We start from the raw sequence: 23,218 nt of genomic DNA on the forward strand, positions 1-23,218 counted from the left end.
GTACAGTGGAGTCTCGTGCAATGAGTATAATTTGTTCGAGTCTTTCTTGTAAAGGGAAACACTATTTTAGTAAAATACCTTTTTGCATGTAAATTAAATGAATTATCTTAATGTATTCCATGCTGAAAAAAATCATTAATTATGTCCAAGGTTTATTGTATGAAATTATACATAAATACATTGTTTAGGATTGTGCTTCTTGTTGATCTTTTCTTCTATCGTGAAATGAAGTAACTCATAACGTTGAACATAGCTTGTAAAAATAATAGAGAATCAAAAATAATAGTTAGTTATTCATGATATGTACTTAATTTCTTTTTACTAGAATGTTGACTGGAGACACCTGTTTCACCATTTTGTCACCACCTGTGAAATCATGGTGGAGGAATATTTAAAAAATTTAGGGTTACATGTCGACCAGCATTTTTAGTGGGATGAACATATCTCCCAGGTATAATAGAAAATTGATTCAGTCAATATCCAGGTACCTGTTTTTAAACACACAGTAAGTTAAGATGCCCCAAACATATTGTATTATGGCTTGTTTTACTTTGTGAATCGGGGAACATTATCCTGATTAAGTCAAGTATTTTAGCCTCATGAAAAAATAGTAAGACTTCACCTCATCATGCACAATGTCGACCTCGTTAAATATCTATCTATATCTATCATGCTGTGACTTGTGTTAAGAAAAACAAGAGTGATTATGCACTGAATAATATGTATCACTGTCACAAAACCAGAAGATGTTAAGGTACAGAAAACATGCATGTGAATACATATACATGTGAAAACATCCCACCTGTCTATGGTTGCTAAATGACCAGCATCAATGTGCACAAAATTGTTTTAAAAAATCTTCTTAACCGTTGAAAAAAATGAGACAAGTTCAATATTGAAGGAGAATCTATTTTCATATCTGACTGATTAGTGTCATTGTAGTGTAAATGAATATTTATGTAAAATTTAAGTGTATATCGGTTTCCTGTCATAACTATTTGGTAATTATGTCATCTATATCCCATTGATTTGTCCTGTACACCTGTCATGTATTCTTAATACTGTACACTGTGTCTGCTGGACAACTAAATGTGTAAATGAAAAAGAAAAACTTTGTTCCAATCCACCACTTTATTTCAGGTACGACTAGTTTCGACGCTACGGCGTCATCCTCAGGTACCCCCGTATGCCGTAGCGTCAAAACTAGTCGTACCTGAAATAAAGTGGTGGATTGGAACAAAGTTTTTCTTTTTCATTTATTAAAATGAATTTCCACAAAGTTGAGGCTGAAACTATTGAGATAACTAAAGGTGTTATTATTATTATTAAGTTAATCACCATTGTTCCTGTTCTCTTTGACTGAGTTACTCCATTATTAGGTTGAAGTTAATTGCATTTTGCTCATCTTGTCTTTTGTTTCTCCTTGTTAACAGGACCACCCATTCCAAGCATCACCTCACCAGAGCGTAGCCCTGTTTTGTCACCCAATGAAGATGGTCTGATGTCTCATTGTTTCTGCGTAGGGGTGTCCCCTGACCCTGCTAATGGGAAATCTCACGAGTACAGTGCATCGGACGTGGAGATGTTTGAAAGGGTGCATGCCTGGCTCATGAGGTCCCTCCTCCCTCCTGGGGTTGCCTTCAAGATGTGTGTCGATTTGACCTCCTTCCTGCCGATACCCACATCTTCTGGATTTCACAACAATCACATTGTGGCGATACCATCCAATAGCTTGGGTCCGCTCCTGAGGAAGCAGATGCTCTTGAAGCTCAAAGAAGAATATCCGTCATTCCCTGTGAACAGAAGGTACCAGATGTTTTATCAGCGGAAAAAGTGTGCTGGCGGACTCCATTCTTACGGTGAACTCCCAGTTGGGAATGTGATAACGCTTGATTCTACGTCTCCAACCCGCGAGAATGGCAAGTTCAGCCATAACAAGGTCGAATCCAATGGCATCAACGAGATGATGACGCCCATTGCCTTGCGAAGGTCAAGGAGAAGGAATAACAATGATGAACCCACTTCTCAAGCTGAAGTTAAGAGTTTGGCAGACATCTCCTCTGACGTTGGCGGTAGTTCAGTGCTATCGATTAATGACACGGCAGTGAAGGCAACATGTAGTTCATTGCTGTCATCTGAGTGCTGGAGTGATATATTTGCCCCAGCCTCTTACATGGATGCATGTTCCCTTGGAAGAAATCTTAAAACTTTGGATAAGCTAAAAAGTTGGTTAGAAAATTGGGCAAGGAGGAGTTCCTTGAAGGGTTCCTCTAGAAACAAAAAAAAAAGTGGTCTCAGTGATTCTGAAGAAGGTATGTATTACTGTGTGTCCATATGAGTCGTGAATAGTTTTTAAATGTGAAACAAAACCCACCTTAACTTGAAGATTACCAAAGAAACAGTGAAGAATGAACATGATAAAGTAACAGTGGGTGGTATTTTATGTATATTTCTTGCATGTAGACGATGGTGCATTTTCTAAGTAGTGGTCTCATTCCCCACAAATTTATCTAGTGAGAAAAAAACTCAATTTTTGGAGCCATCGTTTTTAAAATTCACTTTTTTGTTATTTTCCTTTGAAGCTAAATTAATTTTTTTTTTAAACTGTATCATTACAAAGGGGTATTGTAAACTTTTTTTGATGGCTACTACTAAAAAAATAATCAAGATAGAAATTTAATTTATCCTCAAGACTTTTCTGCATAGTCTGCACATTCAGAGTGATGTACATTTCCCTTTCCAGAAGTTCATTTCTTTATCAAAGTACTACCATTGGGAATAAGTAGGGTGTCCTTTAACTGTTCACTTAAAGTCAATGTGACACAAATGCTATCATGATTATTTTTTTCGATGAGAGGGTATTTTTTTCAATGCCAGATCTTCCCTGAAAACCACAATGTCCAGGGAAAAGAATTGGACCCCCCTTGTGAGACATTATCTAAATTTATTACTAAAAATAATCAAGACAGGCAGTTAATTTTTATTTTTTTATTCTCAAGGCTTATCTGCATAGTCACCATCCAGAGTTGTACATTTCTCCCAGTGTTTCTTGACCTTCTGAAGGTCATCATTGTAGAACTCAAGCGGTTATCGTCGAAAACCATTTTTTTCCACCTCTTGAATGGCATCGTTTGTGTTGCCAAATGTCTGACTCTGCAAAAGCTTTTTGAGTTCTAATGTTGAGAGAAAGTCAATTGTGGTGAGATTAGGAAAATAGGGTGGATGTGATACCATTTCAAAACCGCATCCCTTCGATAGTGTGTCGTCTAGTGGTCATGACTGAGGGTCGCATCACGATTGCAGGTTTCGTCATGTTTGCTTCAGTCCTGAAATCCAGTTGCTGACACCTTTGAAATGTGCATTACTTTAAGAATAATTTTCCACACACTGTCGTATCTAAGACCGGTCTCATTCATGATCATTTGAATGGTTTCTCTTATGTCTAATAGGATAAAGTCCTCCACTTTCTACTCTGTGGGATATATAATGGCCTATCATTTCTATGAACAGCTATCATATCATTATTGATTTTCCAGACATTGTAACCTTTCAAATGAAGGAACTCAATCACCTCTATCTTCTCTGTGAGTTAATCTATGGCTTCCTGTAACAAAACAAATCAACATTAATAGCTATAATTTACAAAATTTGATATTCGATACTTTAGTACCCTGCAAGCAACTGCTAGGGTGTGTGGCATTGGGTGAATACACGCCAGCCTAATTTTGACTCAAATATGGTGCTACCATGGTCAGACAATGTAATTCTGATCCCTTATTGTTCGTGGAGAAAATTACATCTTAAATCTACCTGTTCTACACTTAATCTCTCTAATTTTACTGACATGATCTCTCCTACCGTTTTACGATGGGGGTAATAATACAATTTCAACATCACTGCTAAAGAGACCTCCTTCCAACTTATGCAAGAGCTTCAATCTGTAATTTAACCTTCGCTCTGTGAGTGATTCCCAGGTTAGCTGCTCTAATATTTTCGATACACTACTAAGTTTATCATAACAACGTTTAACAAATCTAGCGGGGATCGAGATGGTGCGGGGGCTAACGTACTGGCTTCCCACCCTGAGGGCGCGGGTTCAAATCCCGGCGGTGTTGAATATTTTTCAGAGGTATCTCGATCCCTACTTGAGGTGCTTTGTGGAGGGCACTTTGAGTGAGTACGCCGTCCGTCGGATGGGACGTTAAACTGCGGACCCCTTGGCGCCTTTCGTAAAGAGCAGGCTAATGCTGACGCCGGGTTTCTCTCCACCCTTCATCCTTTCCTGTCCATCCCCTATGGCGCAAATGACCTTAGCTGTCGGTCGCCTCCCCTTAAAACTACTACTACTACTACAAATCTAGCTCCTCTACGCTGCACGCGATCCAATTCAGCAATTAATCAAAATTCGTGAGGATCCAATATACTTGCATCATGTTCTAAAAAAGGCCTAACCGGCAAAAGATAACATTGCTCTTTTTCCTTCTTGTCACATTTCCCCAATGCTCTTCTAATAAATGCAAATTTTTCATTAGCTTGTCCACTTATTCTCTGTATGTGTTTCACTCAGGAGAGGTCATGAGTAAGGGTAATGCCTAGGTATTGAATTGAGTCTACATATTCCATTTTGGTGTTCCTTATACAGTAGGCATTCAGGAGGGAATCTCTCTTAAATTCCTCAATATGCACTTTTTTCTAAGTTAAAATCAAATGGCCAAGTGTGGCACCAGTATTGGAAAGTATTAAGATCATTAGAGAAAGCTGCTGGGTCCTTAGGATTATGAATATCACAGTAAATCACTGCATCGTCGGCAAATACACGTAGATTACTAGTGACTACGGAGTCAATGTCGTTAACGTTAAGTAGGAATTGAAGAGATCTGATAACAATTCCCTGGGGGAAAACATTAAGTGCATACGGATCAATGAATGTGAAGAATGAATTTCATGCAGATGTATCAGTCATTTATTAGTAATTATTACAAAAACCGATACCAACATACATTTGCTTTTTCCAGAGACATCCATTTTTCTAAAAATGACATAGTTTGGTTTAAGTTGTTCTTGGGTCTCTGGGTAACTGGTTGTCTACCAACAGATTCTAACTAGAGTGTTATAACTTAGATGTTTTTAACTTGACCTTGCTGCATTTTATTTGATTGCAATTGTTTATCTATTATAACAGTGGCATTTGCTGTTTAGATTAAGTAGTAAAAATTATTAAATCTGAATTTAGAACCCATGAAGAAGTCTAACATGAGATGTTGCTTATACCTATTTAAACTTCCCTATACTTTTTGCAGAAAGATAGTTGTAGAAACTCTTGTAAATTTTTCAAACTGATATCAGAGTATATTCTATTGTTTCAGGCTTCACTTCGTGGAAGTATTGATATCAGAGTATTTCAGCTCTGGTGTATAAGCAAGAATTCTTAATTAAGAGAATAGCTACAGTTATCTTTAAAATTTGTGCGTGCTATATTGGAAAAAAAGTATTTTCATTATGTTAGTTATGATCTTCCTAGTGTAAGAATTATTAAGAGTATATAAGTCAAAGAAGTGGGGGAAAAATGACGGTGAAGTCATTTTAATTTTTAACTCTGTGAGGTCACATGGAATAAAAGACCCTGTAGTAAATAGTTTGCCTTGTTAATAATGAATGCATATAGTATACAAACAAAAGGAAATGTCTTGACTGTTAAATTTACATAATTTTAGTATTCTTTAATTCATCCTGGTTTAAACCTTTATTTGATTAGTTGTAGTCCTATTTGCATATAAAGGTGTTCCTTATATTTACCTAGTTGTTCTGTATTATTTATGAATTCATTCAATGGTTTCTTTTCGTACATATCATTGTCATTTCTATTTATTTTAGATTATTCAAGCAGCATTGAATTCTGCAGTTCTGATGATGATGATGAGACAAAGGAAAATAAAAGCCTTCCTACTAATGTGGCTATCTTAATTGGCTCCTGTGGCTCTGGTAAAACCTCATCAGTGTATGCCCTAGCAAAGGAAATGAATTTCAAGGTAAATAGCTTTTGTTGCCATTTTAAGCTTAGCACAATTGTACTGATTAGTTCTTTAAATTTGGAATTCGTAATTGCTTTACATTTATTCCATATTTATCATTTTTCGTGCATCCTAAATTTTCATTATTCCTTCCCGTCGTCATTTAGTCACGATTAAATCATTTTAATTGTGTGGTTGAAATGCTGCAATTATAATTTGCCAATTGATGTTTCTCTAAAGTTTAATCTAGTATTATTTGTATGCTTGTTCAGCCAATATGCATTGCTTTGCTCAATGTTTAGCAATATATAATTGCTAAATGTTTTGATGTTTTTCGTTCACAAATGACTTCATTTCATTTTTATGCATTTTTGGAGAACTTTATTTCTGGTGTTGGGAAATTCACCATTATACTGTGATCACTTGATCCACATACATTTCCTTGCAACAGTTTTTTATTTGGCTATCACTAATCATGTACAATTTGGCAATGAGGCATTTGAAGTTTTTTTTTATCAGACGTCATCTCTTCTTATTCATGATGTTTTTTTTTAAAAATGTAATTATATGTAACTACTAAGAGCTAACATCTCATGACAATGCAGTATCTCTGCCATTGTTCAGTTTGCCCTAAGACTTGGATTAGTCTGAAAGTCTTGAGATCTCATCGTACATGTTGATAGCTGTTTGGCCATTTTCTCTCAAGCAAAAGTAGTCCCTGGATCGGAAACTATACCTGCATCCTTTCTTAAATAGAATTAAGCTGTTAATTAGAGCTTTAAGATAACAATAATAGCACAACGATCACATAATATTCCAAATTCAATATCATGCCACTGCTTTAATAGTTTAGAAGTTTGATTCAATACAGAATGATCTTAATTCATTATTTTCATTTGCATAACTTGTTACCCAAGCATATAATCTTTTGTTATGTCGTTAGCCTAATGTATAATATGCATGCGTGAGAAGTTTGGCAGATTTAACCTGATTATTCTTCCAACAGCAGACTTTGCAAGTTTAACATGTTCAGTTTGCATTTGGTAATTATGGAGGTGACACCCAACAAGCTATATGTTATGCGAAAAATTTCCTCATGTTTGAACAATAATGTGACATTCATTTAAATTTTTGCTTAAATTATGTGAATAAAAAAATCTATGATGTTATCATGGTTAGGTTTCCTGCAGGGAAGCATTTGATAGTGCTCTGGGATTGGAATGTAATGGTAGAGGAAGGAAGAGATGACGATGAGGTGGGGGACAACCATTTAGGTACAAGGAATGGCCGCCGGAAGAAAGCAATTCAGTTCTACAGGAGACAGGGGTTAGTCATGATGAGCACTTGGTTTTTAGACACCACAAAAGGCATCGGTAAACATGGAAAATGCCAGGAGACTCGGAAAGGTATCAGTTAGATTATATTCTGGTTAGGCACAGATTCAGGAACAGTGTGAGCAGCTTCCCTGGAGTGGATGTGGCCTCAGACCACAATTTATTTACTATGTGTAGCATCCAATTCAAAAAGATAAGGCAAGGAAGGCGATATAGGAAATGGAATGTGAAAGCATTGACTGGAATGACAAGGAATTAGTATTAGCCGGTTGTAGAGAAAATCATTAGTGGGGAAAGGAAAAATGGTGGCATATCAAGAGGGATGGAAGGAAAATATAGATGAACTAAAGAGAGTGATAAGAATATCTATGCAACGGTTATGTATTCCCAACAATGTTGAAAGGTTGCTTTTCATATGGATAAACAAAGCAATCGCAATTCTGCACTATTAACGAGAATATCATTCGTGAAAAGGCAAAGTGATTTTTGCCGACCTCGTTGGAAGATGTCAGGATCATCAAAGACCTAAGAAGTATTTAAGGGTAGCCTTGTGTGGTTCTAGAAGTTGAAGAGAAAAACTGGTTTCCACGGCATTTTGAGGCAAGGTGAAGCAGCAAGCTCTGAGTCAAAGGCAGCAGAGAACTTCATCAGCAACTTCAAGAAGCTAGTCGATTCTTAGGGTTACCTGCTACAACAGGTTTTTAATTGTGATGAAACTCTGGTCTCTTCTGGAAGAGGACTTCAAAGCAAACATATATTTGTTCATGTAACAACAGAGGAAAAAGCATTGCCCTGCCACTAGCCAATGAAAGGCCATCTCACGCTGATATTTTATGCCAATGTAAGTGGCAATTTGAAAACTAAACCCCTGCTTCTTTGCCATTCAGAAACTCCATTTGCCTTCAAGAAGTGTTAAGTCCAAAATAGCAGGCTAAATGTGGTGCGGTGATGGTGGGAAACCATTGAATCGTACAATGCATATGAAGCATCACCCTAATAAGGCAGTTGCTATGCTCACTACTAATTTATTTACTGAAAGTTATGTATCGCATTTTCATTGCATTTTGAATAGCCAAGAAAAAAATGTCTCTGGACGGCTTTCTGGAAAAAATCTAATAGGAGTGCAGGATATATAATAAACTTAATTATTTTGATTCATTTTTTCTGCTAATTGAATTTGCATTCCAGGTTGGTTCAATCTGTGATAGAAGAGTAGATGGAGATGACTCATTCTCTGTCACATTGTACATTGTGAAGAATTGCTTTAATTCCAAAGAAACTGTGGTAATTAGGCAGTGGCTATGCTTGTGCTACCAAATTATTGTATGCAAATAATATTTTACCACTTGTTTTCACTCTAGAATTTTACCAAGTCAAAAGATTCGGTTACTATAGCTATGGACCCATTGTTTAATTAAGCTTTGTAATGTTAGCATAGAAGCTGGTATCAGTTATTCTAATGAGTATCTATAGTGTTTTTTTTGTGGGACATCAGATATTAAGTAGAATAATCATCCTACCAGTGGTAAAAAAAATTCTCAAATTACATGGAAGGAAATGTTGGATTGAAAATTTTTTAATTTGCTGCATTTCCTGGCTCAATGTTCAAAGTGCTAAGCAATGTTTTTTTTTCCAACAGGTATTGGAAATAAATGCTTCATCCAAACGGTCAGGGAAGTATATATTAGCTACTGTAAAGGAGGCAACAAGGTCTTATCAAGTAATGTCTTCCGGTGGTCCAAGCTCTTCTGCTTCAATCGGGTCCTTCTTCAAGAAATCATCTCAAAATAGTAAGCCAAAGATGTTTTGATAATGTTTAACAGAATTAATTTCAGGTGTATAAAGAAAGTTATTGGGCATAGAAGCTAAAAGAAATCCTTAATCATGATGGCCAAAGTCAAGTCTCAATTGACATAACCGGGATCAGTTATGTTACAGCAATTGAACTTATTATATTTTCAGGAACTATTGAAAATATGGCTTTGGGTAATGGCTAATGCGCTGGACTCCCAATGATAATTGTGAGATATTATTGTGACTATGTTTGGCTCTACCATTGGAGTAATTTCATCATTTTTTTCTTTTTTATTTTCTCACCACATCACAGTAATTTCTTTTGTAAATAAAATATATTTGAATTAGTTAATGAAGCCAAAAATGGCCAAGTTTTTATCCAATAACCCAAGGGGACCATAATTTAAGATTCGCTAGCATTCTTCAATCATTCTGGTTTCCACAGGCCATAAAAAGTATTGTATAATAATATGGGATTGTATTAAAATTATGATATTAAATATTATGAATTTCTAAAAAAATAATACAAGGTGCGGCCCAGTAACTTCCTTTTTTCAAACACAAAACACTTTCAAAAAAGGAAGTTATGTTGCCACACCCTGTATTTATAATTGTTCTAAAAAATATTGCTAGTCATATAAATCAAAAGTGCATATTGACTCTGTTAAATGATGAGATCTTTTCTGAAGACTGAATCATCTTTTTTCTAGAAACGAATGATTCCATTGAAAGGAAGACTCTTTCAAAAGATACTAAATCCAGCGGAAAGGCTTCTTCAGCAATGTCATTAATTTTTGTTGAAGATGTAAGTACCTACTTGAACTTTTTCACTTATTTGGTTTTGATTGAATCACATTCATGCATAATTAAGAAATTATTCAATTTTTGTTAAAATTAAATAGTATTGCTGTATTTTTGTGTGAAAACAAGTGTATGAGGCTGTCAATTATATATTCTGTGTTGTTGGTAATATTCGTTCTACAATAATTTTCCATTTAAGGTGGACGTAGTGTTTGAAAATGAAGATGAAGGTTTCATTGGGGCCCTAACTTCACTGACAACTTCTACAAAAAGGCCGGTCATTCTAGAAGTCCATACATCTAAGCCTCTTCGAATGGGAACAACAAATAACTGGCTCTTGGAAGAAATCTTGACTGAGTCGTGTCCTCATTTGATCAACTTCTTAGCCAAGCAGAATCGAACTCCACTCATATTGCCATTTGAGCGCAGTCGCAACAATATGTATGCAGGTAACTATATGACCATCTGTTAGAAATAGCTATGTATGTATCTTATCAATCATTATAATTACAGGACAATGCAATGCAGTGATTTAAAAGTGTAATAATCATTTTCCTAGTCTAGAAAAATGATTTTTACTCTTTGAAATTGTTGCGTTTTAATGTGAGTTAGCTGATGACTACACTTAAGTTATTGTTGCAGAATCTCCCTCAGTATCTTTGAATTAAAGGATAATTAGATGATCTTTGGTATGACTTTATGGAATCGATTCATATTGGAATGAAAAACTATAATTTAGTGTTATGCAAAGTATTTTATTTAGGAGGGATCCTGGTTTTGATGCCTAAAGTCATCTTCAGAAAATGCCCCTCTATCCCACCTTGGTCAAGCATCTATCAATGTAAGTTACATTCAGTTAGGGAACAGAGAGTTAGCAAGGGTAGGGAGGTTGGGTCAGTTAAGCATCTGAGGAGTCCTTCAGGGAAGGGTGGTTGGAGGAGGACCACTATAAGGGAGCATCCATTTTGAAGGGTGAAGATATTTTGGGGGGGGGGGGAGGTAGCTGTTCATTGACAATATATAATATATATTTCGGAGGTCAAGGGAGAGGGTGTTGAAGCAGAGGGGGGTTGTTCTATCAGGAACAAAAGTGTTGGATAGTGGAAGGTTTTGAAGGGGATAGTAAGAGGTGTGTAAAAAGTCCTCTCCTTTGAGCATTCACTATTTAAAATTGCCAATTCCTCTGTTTATTTTCACCTTACCTAATTTCAAATGTAAAGTTACTGCAAAACATTGTTTGTCCTGGAAGTTTTCAATTAGATGAGATTATCTGTTAAGTTAGATTTTCAATTCAATGATTCGTAGGTTGTTTGACATTCTGATGTTCAAAACCAAATTCAAACGAGAATTCTGTGGGATTAAAGTTATAGTTAAGAAGACTGCAGTGAGGTGTATGTTGAAAAATTGAAACATTAGAAAACTAAAAAAAAACTGGCAGTCTTAGACATTTATAAAATCCAATTGGGACAAGGTTCTACCGGCCAAATGGTGGAGAATCCTATATTTGGATGATGTGACTCGCAAATTTTGCAAGAAGAAGCTAACATGAGATAAAAATGCCATATTATGATAAATTGAGCCACAGGAGCTTGCTTACTCTCCCTCTAAATTGACAAAATTCCAAATTAAGGGAAACAGTTGAGTATATCAAAAGGAGCACCCAGGTAGTAGAAGGAACGAGAAGTCAAGAACATATTTTACAACACATTCAATAGAACACAACCACAATAGTGTCTTTAAATTTGAAATTTTATGAGAGGCAAATAAATGATAGAAAGTGGACACATCATAGGAATTGGAAATTTTAATTAGTGTGTGCTCTTAAGGAGAATATTGTCAATGGCTTATTGTACACCCCTCCCAACTCCCCAACACCTCTGCTCTTGATAGAACAACCCCTCTCTGCTTCCCTCACTTTCTCCCTCTATCCCACCTTCATCGAGATATGTAAAGGGTCTTACATTATTGTCAGTGTTTAGCTTACCACCCGCCCCCACATTATCCCATTCCCTCAAGCACTTAATTCCTTGCTGACCTTCCTACCTTCCCGTGCCCTTTACCAGATAATAACGCATGTAGAGATGGATGCCTGTAAGAGTTGATACCTTAAGATGATGTTAATCATCTTCAGGTATCAACTCTTGATGAAGTTGATGAAAAGTCAAGACCATGGTCCTATCCAGGTAAAACACTGTGTAATCACAAATTGATAGTTTTTCATTCTCTCAAGACAATTTGTTTCTGCTCATTTTTGGGGTCAATTAAGTATAACCATTCCCTTTCAAAAACTTGGCCCTGAAAGTGTACGCACTATGAAACTGAGGTGTAAGGAGACATAGTGGGTAGAGCATTTGGTGGTTGACCAAAGCTCTGCCTTATCATCAGGTAGCTAATGACCTGGCTATTAGGGGAGGTAACCGAAAGCTAAGGTCATTTACACCATTAGGGTTAGGTGGGTAATTTGGTAGGGATAAGATTTTCAGGGAATTGAAAGAGGTAGGAGAGAATTTGGTGTCAGCATTAGCCTACTCTCCTGGCGAAAGACACCAAGGAGCCACTTAATACCTCAATTAAGAGATCAGGATATCACTGAATAAGATTCTGCCACCACCTGGTATTGAACTCAGGTCATCAGGGTGGGAAGCCAGTACATTTGCCACTGCACCATCCAGATCCCCATTTAATTTAGTTCTGGGTTTAAATCCAGGTGATACCTCTTGATATCCTTTGCTGAACTAGTCCTGTACAGGTGGCCCACCCACATGCCTGAGCCATGAGTTAGGCCCAACTTAGTCCACGGTATGAGCTTGGTAATGTTCAGCTTGGCCATGATGGGCATTCAGCCATGATATTCTCGAGAATATCATGGCTGATTTTAATATTTAACAATTTCAATTTATACCCCCTTTCATTATCTCTTTTATCAATCCTGCAGAAATCAACAATTTATGCTCCACTCAGCATAACTTATTCACACCCTCATATTATGTTTTGTTCTTTATGCCTAACTTTGTCTCAATTTTTTATTGTGGGTTGCCACTGACCTATATATTCATATATATTTCATGATAAGATTGATAATTTCTGTTTTATCTGCAGGCATAGCAGAAAAGGGCATGGCTGAACTATCACACATGTTGAAAATTTTAATGTTGTTATCTGTTTTTTTTCAGCATCATGCATCATTTTTGATTGTTATACTCATTGAATGTTTTTTAAATTTATTTTCAGAGGCTTTATTGCGTATTGCTTGCCTATCGGAAGGGGTGTGGGTGAGCAAAAAATGGTCTGAGACCTTATTCAAACACACGGCTGGTGATTTTCGCCGGGCTATTCAGGAGGCTCAATTTTGGGCAGGGAGTGTTGCTAGATCCTCAGTCCTTTTGGATAACCTCTCTCGTTACCCAAGAGAAGTAACGCAGAAGGGTGAGATTTTGGACAGTGATTCAGAAGATGTCATTCACAGACATGCTCCGGTCAACTTGTGTGGTTGTGTGGGAAAAAGAGCTTGTTCGTACCCATACTTGTGGATGTACAAGGATTATATTCAGGAGATATGGTTGAAGCTGGATCAAATTGTGGATACAGCATTGATGGCCATGCAGAATGCTGTCTATTCTAGAAGCAAATGTAAGTTCTTTTATTTTTTTCAGTTGGCTTAAAATAATAGTTCAGATTCAAATTACATTCTTCTTCCTGCAGTAGTTAAAATTTCATAATGAAATGCATAATGTTATCATATTTTGTTTGGATTAATTGGGATTTTCAATAATCACGTTAATTATATCCCTTTTATCCTGGATAATCAGTAGTATATATACCATACATTGTTTCATTGTGTGACCAAATTTACGCTTGCATAAACCATTTCAGTCCTCTTCTGTGCCTGCTCTGCTTTTGATTTCACTTTGCAAGGCTTTAGTAAGACCTGGTCAATTACTGTGGAAGCCTTGCCTCTCTCTTGCTCCCAGGCACGACTCGCATTCGAGTAGGCTGAGTCCCATAATTGCCAGGCCATCCTTAGCGACTTGGGTAAAATATTTGAGTTGGTTTCCCATTGTTTTCCTCAATAGTGGTTTTTAATTTGACATCATCACTCAATGGCCACTCCACTGGGGTCAGATGCCTTTGCAGCCGCTGCACTAAGAAACAGACGCTGCTCAGACTTACTTTCGTTTGGCTCCTCCCCTTTGGCCTATCTGACATGGTTGACCCTACCAGAAGCAATTATCTTTATTGCTGCCAGCACAGCTCTAGGGGTCATCGGAAGGCAGAAGCTCTTCCACATCGGCAAGGTCATAATCAAAAGTTGTGATGTAGCTCCAGAATACCATATCTTTGCCAAAGAATCTTGGCTCTTGGTCCCATGTACCCCATGAAGATTTCAGGGATAATTACATTGCCTCGATAGCTTAGTTGGGAGAGCATTGGCTGGGCAAGTTTAGGAGCATAACAACCCTGTATTACAGTAGAAATAACATGCACAGTACACCATAATAAACTCACTGTTGTTATTTGTGTCACAACAAATGTGTGTTGTGTATGTGTCACAACAAATGTTATTTTCCTCTCATCTCTCATGTGATTCTTTACCTTTCTTAAATCTCCTAGGTGATAAAGCATCTGATTCATTGAATTCTCCAGGATCATGTGAGAAGTCAGTGGTAATAGGTGGAAAAATTACCCTGAGAGACAACTCAATTATCATTTCACCTAGACGGGGGACACCACTGAAATCGTCTCCTTATGAGAAGCTTTCGATATCTAGTGGTAATATCAAAATTAAAACAGAGGAATTAAGTACCACAGACGTAAAATGTCGAGATTTACCCGTGAGACAAAGCCAGAGGGCCAACAAGGGCAACAGGCGATATATTCATTCCTTGGATCGTCATATGAAATTTAAACATGAAATGAATTCTTCCCCTATATCAATCAGTGCCCGACGAAAGATAGAGTTTATTTCTGAAAATACACCAGAAAGAATCGTGAAGGATACGAGTGAAAAATTGAATTCATTATCGAGTGGGCAGAAAAGTGTTGCAGAAAGACAAAATTTTTCCAAGAAGACAAGTATTGTGATTTTTAGTGATTATTTAGATTTACTCTGCACCTCGGATGTATTACTGAAGAAGTTCAACAATGCCGGAAACCTTGAAGTTGGCCAAAACCTGGTGTTTGAAATGGGAAACTTGGCAAATCTCATTAATATGTCAATGCAAGTCTCCACTTCCGAGAAAAGCCGGTGAGTTGTCACAGTGCATGTAAATTTTGTTTTTTTTTCTTCATGGTTTAAAATCTTGTCTGCTCTTTATTTCTTTCAAGTATGTCTTTGGAAACTAAATTTACAATAATCAGGAAAGAAAGATGTGTTAAATATTGCTTGATATTATGCTTACAGAATATTATTAAAAAATGAATTCATTTATTTAATTTATTAACAGTTTCCAAGCACAAGATAGAATGCTTCCTCTTCACTCATATAAATATATTAGTATGAATTTAATAAAATAATGAACTGGAGACAGATATGCAGTGATTAATAGTACTAGAGGTTCTAAAACAATGTAATAGTATGTATATTTTGTTTGAACCCAGCGGTGTTAATAGTTTTTAAAATAACTTGTAGACTTAGAAAAACTTGTATTGGTTAAACATTTAAGAGGATCAAAGAACCTCCAAGAGAATATAACTCATGCGTTAACTCGTGAATTCATATATAGCTCATGATATTCATTGAAAATGAAAATATAACTCATTGGCTTAAATTCGAGCAAAAAATTGATTTCATTTACTCAGAGCTTTACAATCTAATTATTTTACGGAATAAAGTTTTGCATTATTTTTCATTCAAGTCGAAGGAAGTTTCTATTAATTATTATATGAAATTTTCTAAGTGATACCTGTCATAATCAAAGTACTTCCAAAGGTTTGTTGCCTATCAAATTCAGTGTGCTCCTGTTGGTAACCTGGCCTTTTTGGAGCATGAGGAAAGAAACTCTCTAAGGGAGTGTGTGAAAAATATTCTCATCAAATAATGCACATTATTTTCACCTTGATATTGTTGTCATAACATTCCACAGCTATGCATGAAAACATTAATTCAATTGTGAAAGATAAACAAAGAAACATCTAGCATGGTGTATTGTATGTATCTTTGTCACTTTTCATGTATTATTATAGTTAAAAGGAAATTGCTATAAGTTTTCCAGGTGGTTATATGCATTCAATTTACATTCACACATAAAATTTCACCCGTACATGTAAATACCATGTACATTTTTTTCATCTTTATATGTATTTACATGGCTTAGGAAGGGCTTAAATAGTTCTGCAGGTAAACTGTTCCAGTCAATGATAGTTTTGTTTGGAAATCATTTTTGGTTTACATTACTTCTTTGTACCTGGCTTTTCACTTCGTACTCGTACAAGTTATTTCTCCCTGTAAATTAAGGGTTTCCCATGTCCTTCCTTTAATTCTCTTCCCAAGCTTCATCTCCCTCTATGTATGTGGAACTTTCCACAGAGTCTGCTTCTTTTTTGGTTTTGGGTTTTAAACATTCCCTGCCCAGTATTTTTTTAATAAAATTTCTGTAACTTTCTCCATCCTCTTCTGCGACTCCCCAAGATATGTCTGGCAGCCTTTCTCTGTGCCTTCTCTAGATATGAAATAAGACCTTAACGTCGGTCCCATACTTCTGATGAGTGCTGTGAAATTGGTCTTACCTGGGACTTACAGGTATATGCCTATTCCTTAGTTGCTCTACTGCTCCCGGTGAGGTTTCTCATTACCCATTACAATATTTTGAAAGCTTTCTTAGCAATAAATTCCATGCTTGGCCCCCATCCCTTTCATTTTACCCCCTCATCTGGAGAGATAAAGACCTGATACCCACTTTCTCTCCGGACTTTCCGATTAAGGGGGACATTGTTTACTGTGGAAATACCGAGTGATGCATGAGCTATCAGAGTATAGCACTTGTGGGTCTTAAACATAGCAACAGTTAATCTCTCTCTACTTCAGTGTAGTATAATAATTTCGCTGCGTTACTTTTTTTTAAATTGCTTCAAAGCACAATGCCTACAAAAGGACAGTATGTTTGCTGTAACATGTATAATTTCCAGTAAATTATTATAAATGATAATGTTTTTACAGACATTTTTCATAAATTCTACATTTCTCATTGAAATAGCCCTGCAATTTTTGCATGAAATGAAGTGATTATGCACGGTACCCAAAGGGATAAATATGCGGGGGGTAGATGAATATAGTATGTGTATATATGTTTCACACAAAGAAATATGTTAGATATTTCAAAATTTTAAAGTTGTTGCGGTACCTAATTAATGATTATTTCAAGAACAAAGATTGCTATGTGGGATACTGTTCACTTAATATTCCATCTGGATAAATGTGTAAAATAAGATAATCTCAAGCTTAAGGAGAGTCAAACCCCCCTACCTCCCCGTTTGTTTAAAGAAATTATCTAAATCCTCAATCCAAGGTACATTTGATGGCTCTTTAAAATTTCTTATATTTCCCATTTTGAATCTATAGCATTTAATGTTAAACAGGTTTAGGATTTGGTTCACATTTCTAGGTCATCACGGAAGAAAATAATCTTTGCTTCTGCATTTATATATTTTTTAAGCCTTTGCCAATTCTATCATTTTGAAATGGTTTCTTTTGAAATATTCCAAAACCCACCTAACAGCACTGCATATTTGTGTGGAAACTTCACACAGTTTAACCTATGTTAACTTCCTAGTAGTAGTAGTGGTTTTGAGGGGAGGTGACAGACAGCTGAGGTAATTTGCGCCGTAGGGGATGGATAGGAAAGGAAGAAGGGTGGAGAGAAACCCGGCGTCGGCATTAGCCTACTCTTTACGAAAGGCGCCAAGGGGTCCGTAGGTTAACGTCCCATCCGACGGATGGCGTTCTCACTCAAAGTGCCCTCCACAAAGCACCTCAAGTAGGGATGGAGATACCTCTGAAAAATATTCAGCACCGCCGGGATTTGAACCCGGGCCCTCTGGGTGGGAAGCCAGTACGATAGCCACCTCACCATCTTGATCCCCTGTCAACTTCCTGTTCTCAATTTTAATCATAATGGACCATATTTTCAAATCGTTTCTCATTTTGAGTAGTTTATCAAATGATGACAGCAAACTTAACATGATTGGTTGTTTTTACCCCCCCCGGCTCAACTTATGTGAATTAGTAAATAGAAGAGAATTAAACATCTTTGTTTTTGAAATTATCGGAGCAGCATCATACTGGAGTTTTTTTTGCCAGTAGTATATAATATAATGCTTGAGGGAAATTCTTTTTATATGCTTGTTCAATTCACTTGCCTCATTTATTTTTTTTTAAACTCTTTTGGTCTTTTACTTACAAGTGGTTATTTTTTCTGTTGCAGGGAGATGGAAGCAAAGCAGGCAAAGGACTCATACACGGCGGCGCAATATCAGATGATTCTACCAATTGTGCCGGACTATTGGCTTTTAAATTGTCCAGTTTTGGCTATGGATGTGGCACCTCATATTAGGGAAACATGCAGGATCCTCGATGAGCTTACCAAGAGTGGAAAGACTCGGACTAGATTGTCTCACAGAATTCCTACAATCAATCGTATCGGACCAACTCTCAGAGAGGCCTTAATTAAGACCTTGGTTGATGATTCAAACATGAACGCTTTGCTTAAAGTCGAAGCTAATCCGCTCAAGAACAATGATGAATAAAATAAATGAGTTCATGCCAGTTAGATAGATTCATTTTTTTGTATTATATATTTTTATTATTAACTGAATGAAGGTTAACATTTAATGTATAGGTGATGTAATGCTCGTGGTTCAAATTTTCATATACTTAATAAAGTTCCAGGTAGGTTTTCTGTAGTGAAGATTTCATTTTTAATCAATTTTCGTAGCCATTAACAGCTAAATAATCATATTACACTAGTAGCCTGATGCTGACGCTAAGGAATGCCACCTGTTACAACCATAAGAAGTATATCTAGTCTTTGATTTTATGTCTTAACAAATGTCCAGGTTTTTATTTTTGGGTTGGAAATTCTTGGTCAAGTGGTACGTTTACATGCAATTTTTTTTTTAATGTCATATAATTTGAAGAGATAATTTTTGATGTTGGGGATATATAAATATATATTGCTTTAGAATAGTACGTGTGTGAAACAATGAATATTTTGTAAAAGAATTTCACCATTAAAGTTTTATAAAAAATAATCGAAAAATTCATTCAATTAAACTGATATTTATCATCTCAGCCGATTCCTCCCACCCTACGAACCAGAAAATGTTAGTAAGTCTTACTCGGATTCAATGATGCACCGACTTGCTAATTTACCCCTAACTATAAAAAATTTCAACCATGAGCTGGACACCATAAAATTAATAGCAGTATCCAATGGCTATAGTGTAAATATTGTCGCAAATCTCTTAAAGAAAAAATTAAAATCTAAAACTATTTCACAGTCATGCTCCCTTGCCCCCACACAATCAAAGCCCAAAAATTGGTGTCATCTACATCAATACCCTGCGAGCCACCAAAAAGGTGTGTGGCAGGGGGTGCAGCACCAGGAGTAAAGGGATGAGGGGGTTTGGGTTTTTCAAATGGATAGGGAAAGGTGGGCGAACCTGCAAAAAAAATGTATAAATATTCTAATATAACCATGCTCAATCGCTACCTTGTAGGTTTATACTTATTATATCTTCCTATACCTAATTTTACCTATTATGCCTTCTTGCTATTTAAATTCTAGCTTGCTCTTTATTGGATAAATTTCCTACTGCTTCCTAAGGTGCAATAATTTGTTAGAAGATAGTGTATGTATTTGCATTCGTGTCAAATGAAAGGATTTTTGCATGCGCCACTGTGGATATGGGTTTGCATGTATGTGTTGGTTATCTACATCTACATAATATGTCATGTATTGTTTGTAGGTCATCTTTCCTATAAGATTGCCTGAAAATGTAATAAAAGAAAGTTAAATATATCATTTCATAATCTGCATACCCTGGAAAAATCCTTTGCTGCAGAAAAGACAAACGAGAACCCCTCTTACAATCTGGCATTTATAAAGTGAAGTGTGATTCCTGTGGTATTTGGTGCATGGGCCAGGGCCGTAGAAATTTCAAGACTAGAATAAAAGAGTATGAAAGATGCCAGAGGACTTTTGATGAAACATCACTCCTAGCTAAGGATCTACTTCAATCATCCCACTCATTTAAATTTAATCCTGAGATGCTACACTACAAAAATAAGGGCAAAAGACGATATTTTAGAGCAACTTGGAATTGTAAAATTACATATGAATGTTCCACTTCAAATCCATGCTGAAAGGGCGTCGCCAGGGCACGGAGGAAGTGTTACAACATGCCGTGATGAGGGTGCGTTCTGGGCACCACCTTCCAGAAATATACGAGGCACGAATAACCTGCTGGCAGTGGGGTGTGAATGTGCAAGGGTGGTGCTTCAAAGGCCTTTGAATGAATGTATCAATTCTGACAAATTTTTATTTAATTGACTTAGTCCTACTACTTTTGGGACAGACGTTGTATTCCACTGAGATGTGGGTTGAAGAACTTTGAACATATTGCAGGGGCTAGGCAGTATTTCTGTGGAATGAATTAAGAGGTTAGAAAACTGTAAAGGAGGAATTTTGTCGGACTGATTCATGGCATTAATTAGAGAGCAAGGCTGTTGGAAGACTTGGTGTAATCAGATGAATTCCCATCCCAAGAAAAGGAAAAGCAGTAGTATATCATTACTATCAGATAATAAATTTGATTTAGCACGCAGATTAAGTAGATAGTATTGAGAATCATAAGGGCAAAAGACGATATTTTAGAGCAACTTGAAATTGTAAAATTACATATGAATGTTCTTTTAAATGACAATATTTTTATAGACCACTCTCCTCAAAATCCCATTTCCACAGCAAACTGTGAAACAACTCCCTCTCTCCAACTGACTCCACCCTTTGAGTATTTTCCCATTTTACCACCCCCTACCCTCCACTCTCAGTATTAGTCGAACAACCCTTCCCTGATAATGTCCTTAGAATCACTTATCCCTCACCCTGCCTCTATCCCTTCCATGTCCCCTTCCCCCTTAATTCTTCTTTATTCTCTCCTTCTTACCGTCAGGATAACAGCTTCCTGCTCTTGTCCTTTCAATAATGACCTCAAAGTGCTTATCTTTGCCATTTGATGAATTTACCTTAAAAAGTTTTGAAAATATTTTACACCATGATTTCGTGTCGCCATTATGGTGAAACGGAGGGTAGATAGCCCTTGGTGCTTAGAATTTCCCCTGAAAGCCTTGACTATTAATTATTCAGTACATGACAGTCATTCGAATTAGACCCCGAGATGTATAACTTTTTAATTAATAATTATAACTTCTTATAATTATTATTTAATTAATAATTATAACTTCTTATAAATTATAATTTATAACTTCTTATTAATAATTCATCTGTTATTTTGATGGCACTGCCATATTTATTAGAAGGACATGCTCTCAATTGCTGCTTAGTTTGGAAACAATTAATGAAAGTGTAGGTTGCCTGATATTAATTATAAGGAACAGGTTGTGCAAGAAGTACGGCAGCCCACAATGTACAAGGTCTGCCCCAAAATAGTATGACATTTTTTCCTGGATAGATGGATGGCAGTTTCTCTGGCTGGGTTCGAGGGAGGTGAATCTCAGGAAAGGCTGGAGGCCGGTGGCAGTTGGATCTCAGACTTAACAGAATGTGGATCATTCATTTGCGAAACCTCTATTACGTGATCTTGTTACACTCCATCATGCACTGTTTATTGGAACAGTGCTGCACCATAAAATTCTGTCTGAAGCTGGGCAAAATCTGGAAAGAGACACATGAAATGCTCAAGGCACCTTAGGGTGGTAACGCCATGGGTAGATAGGGTGTTTTTGATTGGCCCAAGTTGTTTTGGAAGGGTGGAGAAGATGTTAAAGATGCCAAACGTACAGGATGCCCTTCGACCTCAAAGGTGATGAAAATCTTGCGAGAGTGAAGACTTTGTTGGACAGGGATCACAGAGTAAGTGTTCGCATGATTTCTGATGAATTTAGCATCCCTAAAGGTGATGTACATTGACTTGTGACCGAAAACATGGGCATGAGAAAGGCATGTGCAAAGTTGGAGCTGCAAGTATTCTCGGATGAGCAAAAGGAAAGTCGCATGCAGAGATGTCGAGAACATCTCGACCGTGTTAGTAAAGATCAAATTTAAATTTTTTAGGCAATGCCTCACCAGACTTCTTCCTCTTCCCCCACTTCAAATCCATGTGGAAAGAACGTCACCAGGGCATGGTGGAAGGGTTTCAACAGGCCTTGATGAGGGTGCATTCTGGGCACCACCCTCCAGAAGCACCTGCTGGCAGTGGTGTGTGAATGTGCAAGAGTGGTACTTCAAAGGCTTTTGAGTGAATGTATCAATTCTGACAATAAATTTTTATTTAATTGACTTAGTCCTACTGCTTTTGGAACAGACCTTGTATTCCACTGAGATGTGGGTTAAAGAACTTTGAACATATTGCAGGGGCTAGGCAGTATTTCTGTGGAATGAATTAAGAGGTTAGAAAACTGTAAAGGAGGAATTTTGTCGGACTGATTCATGGCATTAATTAGAGAGCAAGGCTGTTGGAAGACTTGGTGTAATCAGATTGATTCCCAAGAAAAAGAAAAGCAGTAGTATGTCATGACTATTGGATAATAAGTTTGATTTAGCACACAGATAAAGTAGATAGTATTGACAATCATCAACAAAAGGATGTAGAGGGGGGGAAATTGATTAATTATGGAAAGTGTCAATTTGCATAGAGTGAAGCAAAGGCGCTGGCATCGTATTGCCAATGTATAAGGGCGTTATTTTGCAGAATTTTTGTAATTTGTGCTGATATCTGAAATAAATTTTATTCCTGGATTGATTCTACCTAGTTTGGGACAGACCATAATGAGTTGTAAGTTACCTCAAAATTCCGGTTAGTAAGAATTTCGAATTTGCTTATTTATGAAACCTTCAATTTCTCAACAAAAAGAATCTTGTTTTGTGCTGATAAATTAAATTTGGGAAAAAATTCCGATTTATCAGTTGAGAAGTTCTCCATGCAAAAGACGAGGTGAAATAATAGCGGCACCAGACCACGAGGTGAATGAAAAGAATATCTGTTCTGCATATCGGGCGATCATCAAAATTAATGAAAATTATCAATATTCTGCCCAAAAAA

At 36.7% G+C, this 23,218-nt stretch overlaps 1 protein-coding gene across 1 annotated transcript in view; it reads left to right on the plus strand.

The window, feature by feature from the left end:
- elg1 (enhanced level of genomic instability 1) overlaps positions 1-19,233 on the plus strand; it is a 30,811-nt gene extending 11,578 nt beyond the window's left edge. The window contains exons 6-13 of the mRNA XM_071595888.1: positions 1,434-2,312; positions 5,875-6,029; positions 8,985-9,135; positions 9,850-9,944; positions 10,140-10,389; positions 13,172-13,570; positions 14,552-15,185; positions 18,361-19,233. Coding sequence (XP_071451989.1) covers positions 1,434-2,312; positions 5,875-6,029; positions 8,985-9,135; positions 9,850-9,944; positions 10,140-10,389; positions 13,172-13,570; positions 14,552-15,185; positions 18,361-18,682 — 2,885 coding nt within the window. The 3' untranslated portion in view covers positions 18,683-19,233. The remainder of the gene's footprint in view (positions 1-1,433; positions 2,313-5,874; positions 6,030-8,984; positions 9,136-9,849; positions 9,945-10,139; positions 10,390-13,171; positions 13,571-14,551; positions 15,186-18,360) is intronic.
- The last annotated feature ends 3,985 nt before the right edge of the window (positions 19,234-23,218 follow it).

This window comes from Hetaerina americana, unplaced genomic scaffold (assembly GCF_022747635.1).
Source record: "Hetaerina americana unplaced genomic scaffold, ioHetAmer1.1.p SCAF_1, whole genome shotgun sequence".
NCBI classification, from domain to species: Eukaryota; Metazoa; Arthropoda; class Insecta; order Odonata; family Calopterygidae; genus Hetaerina; species Hetaerina americana.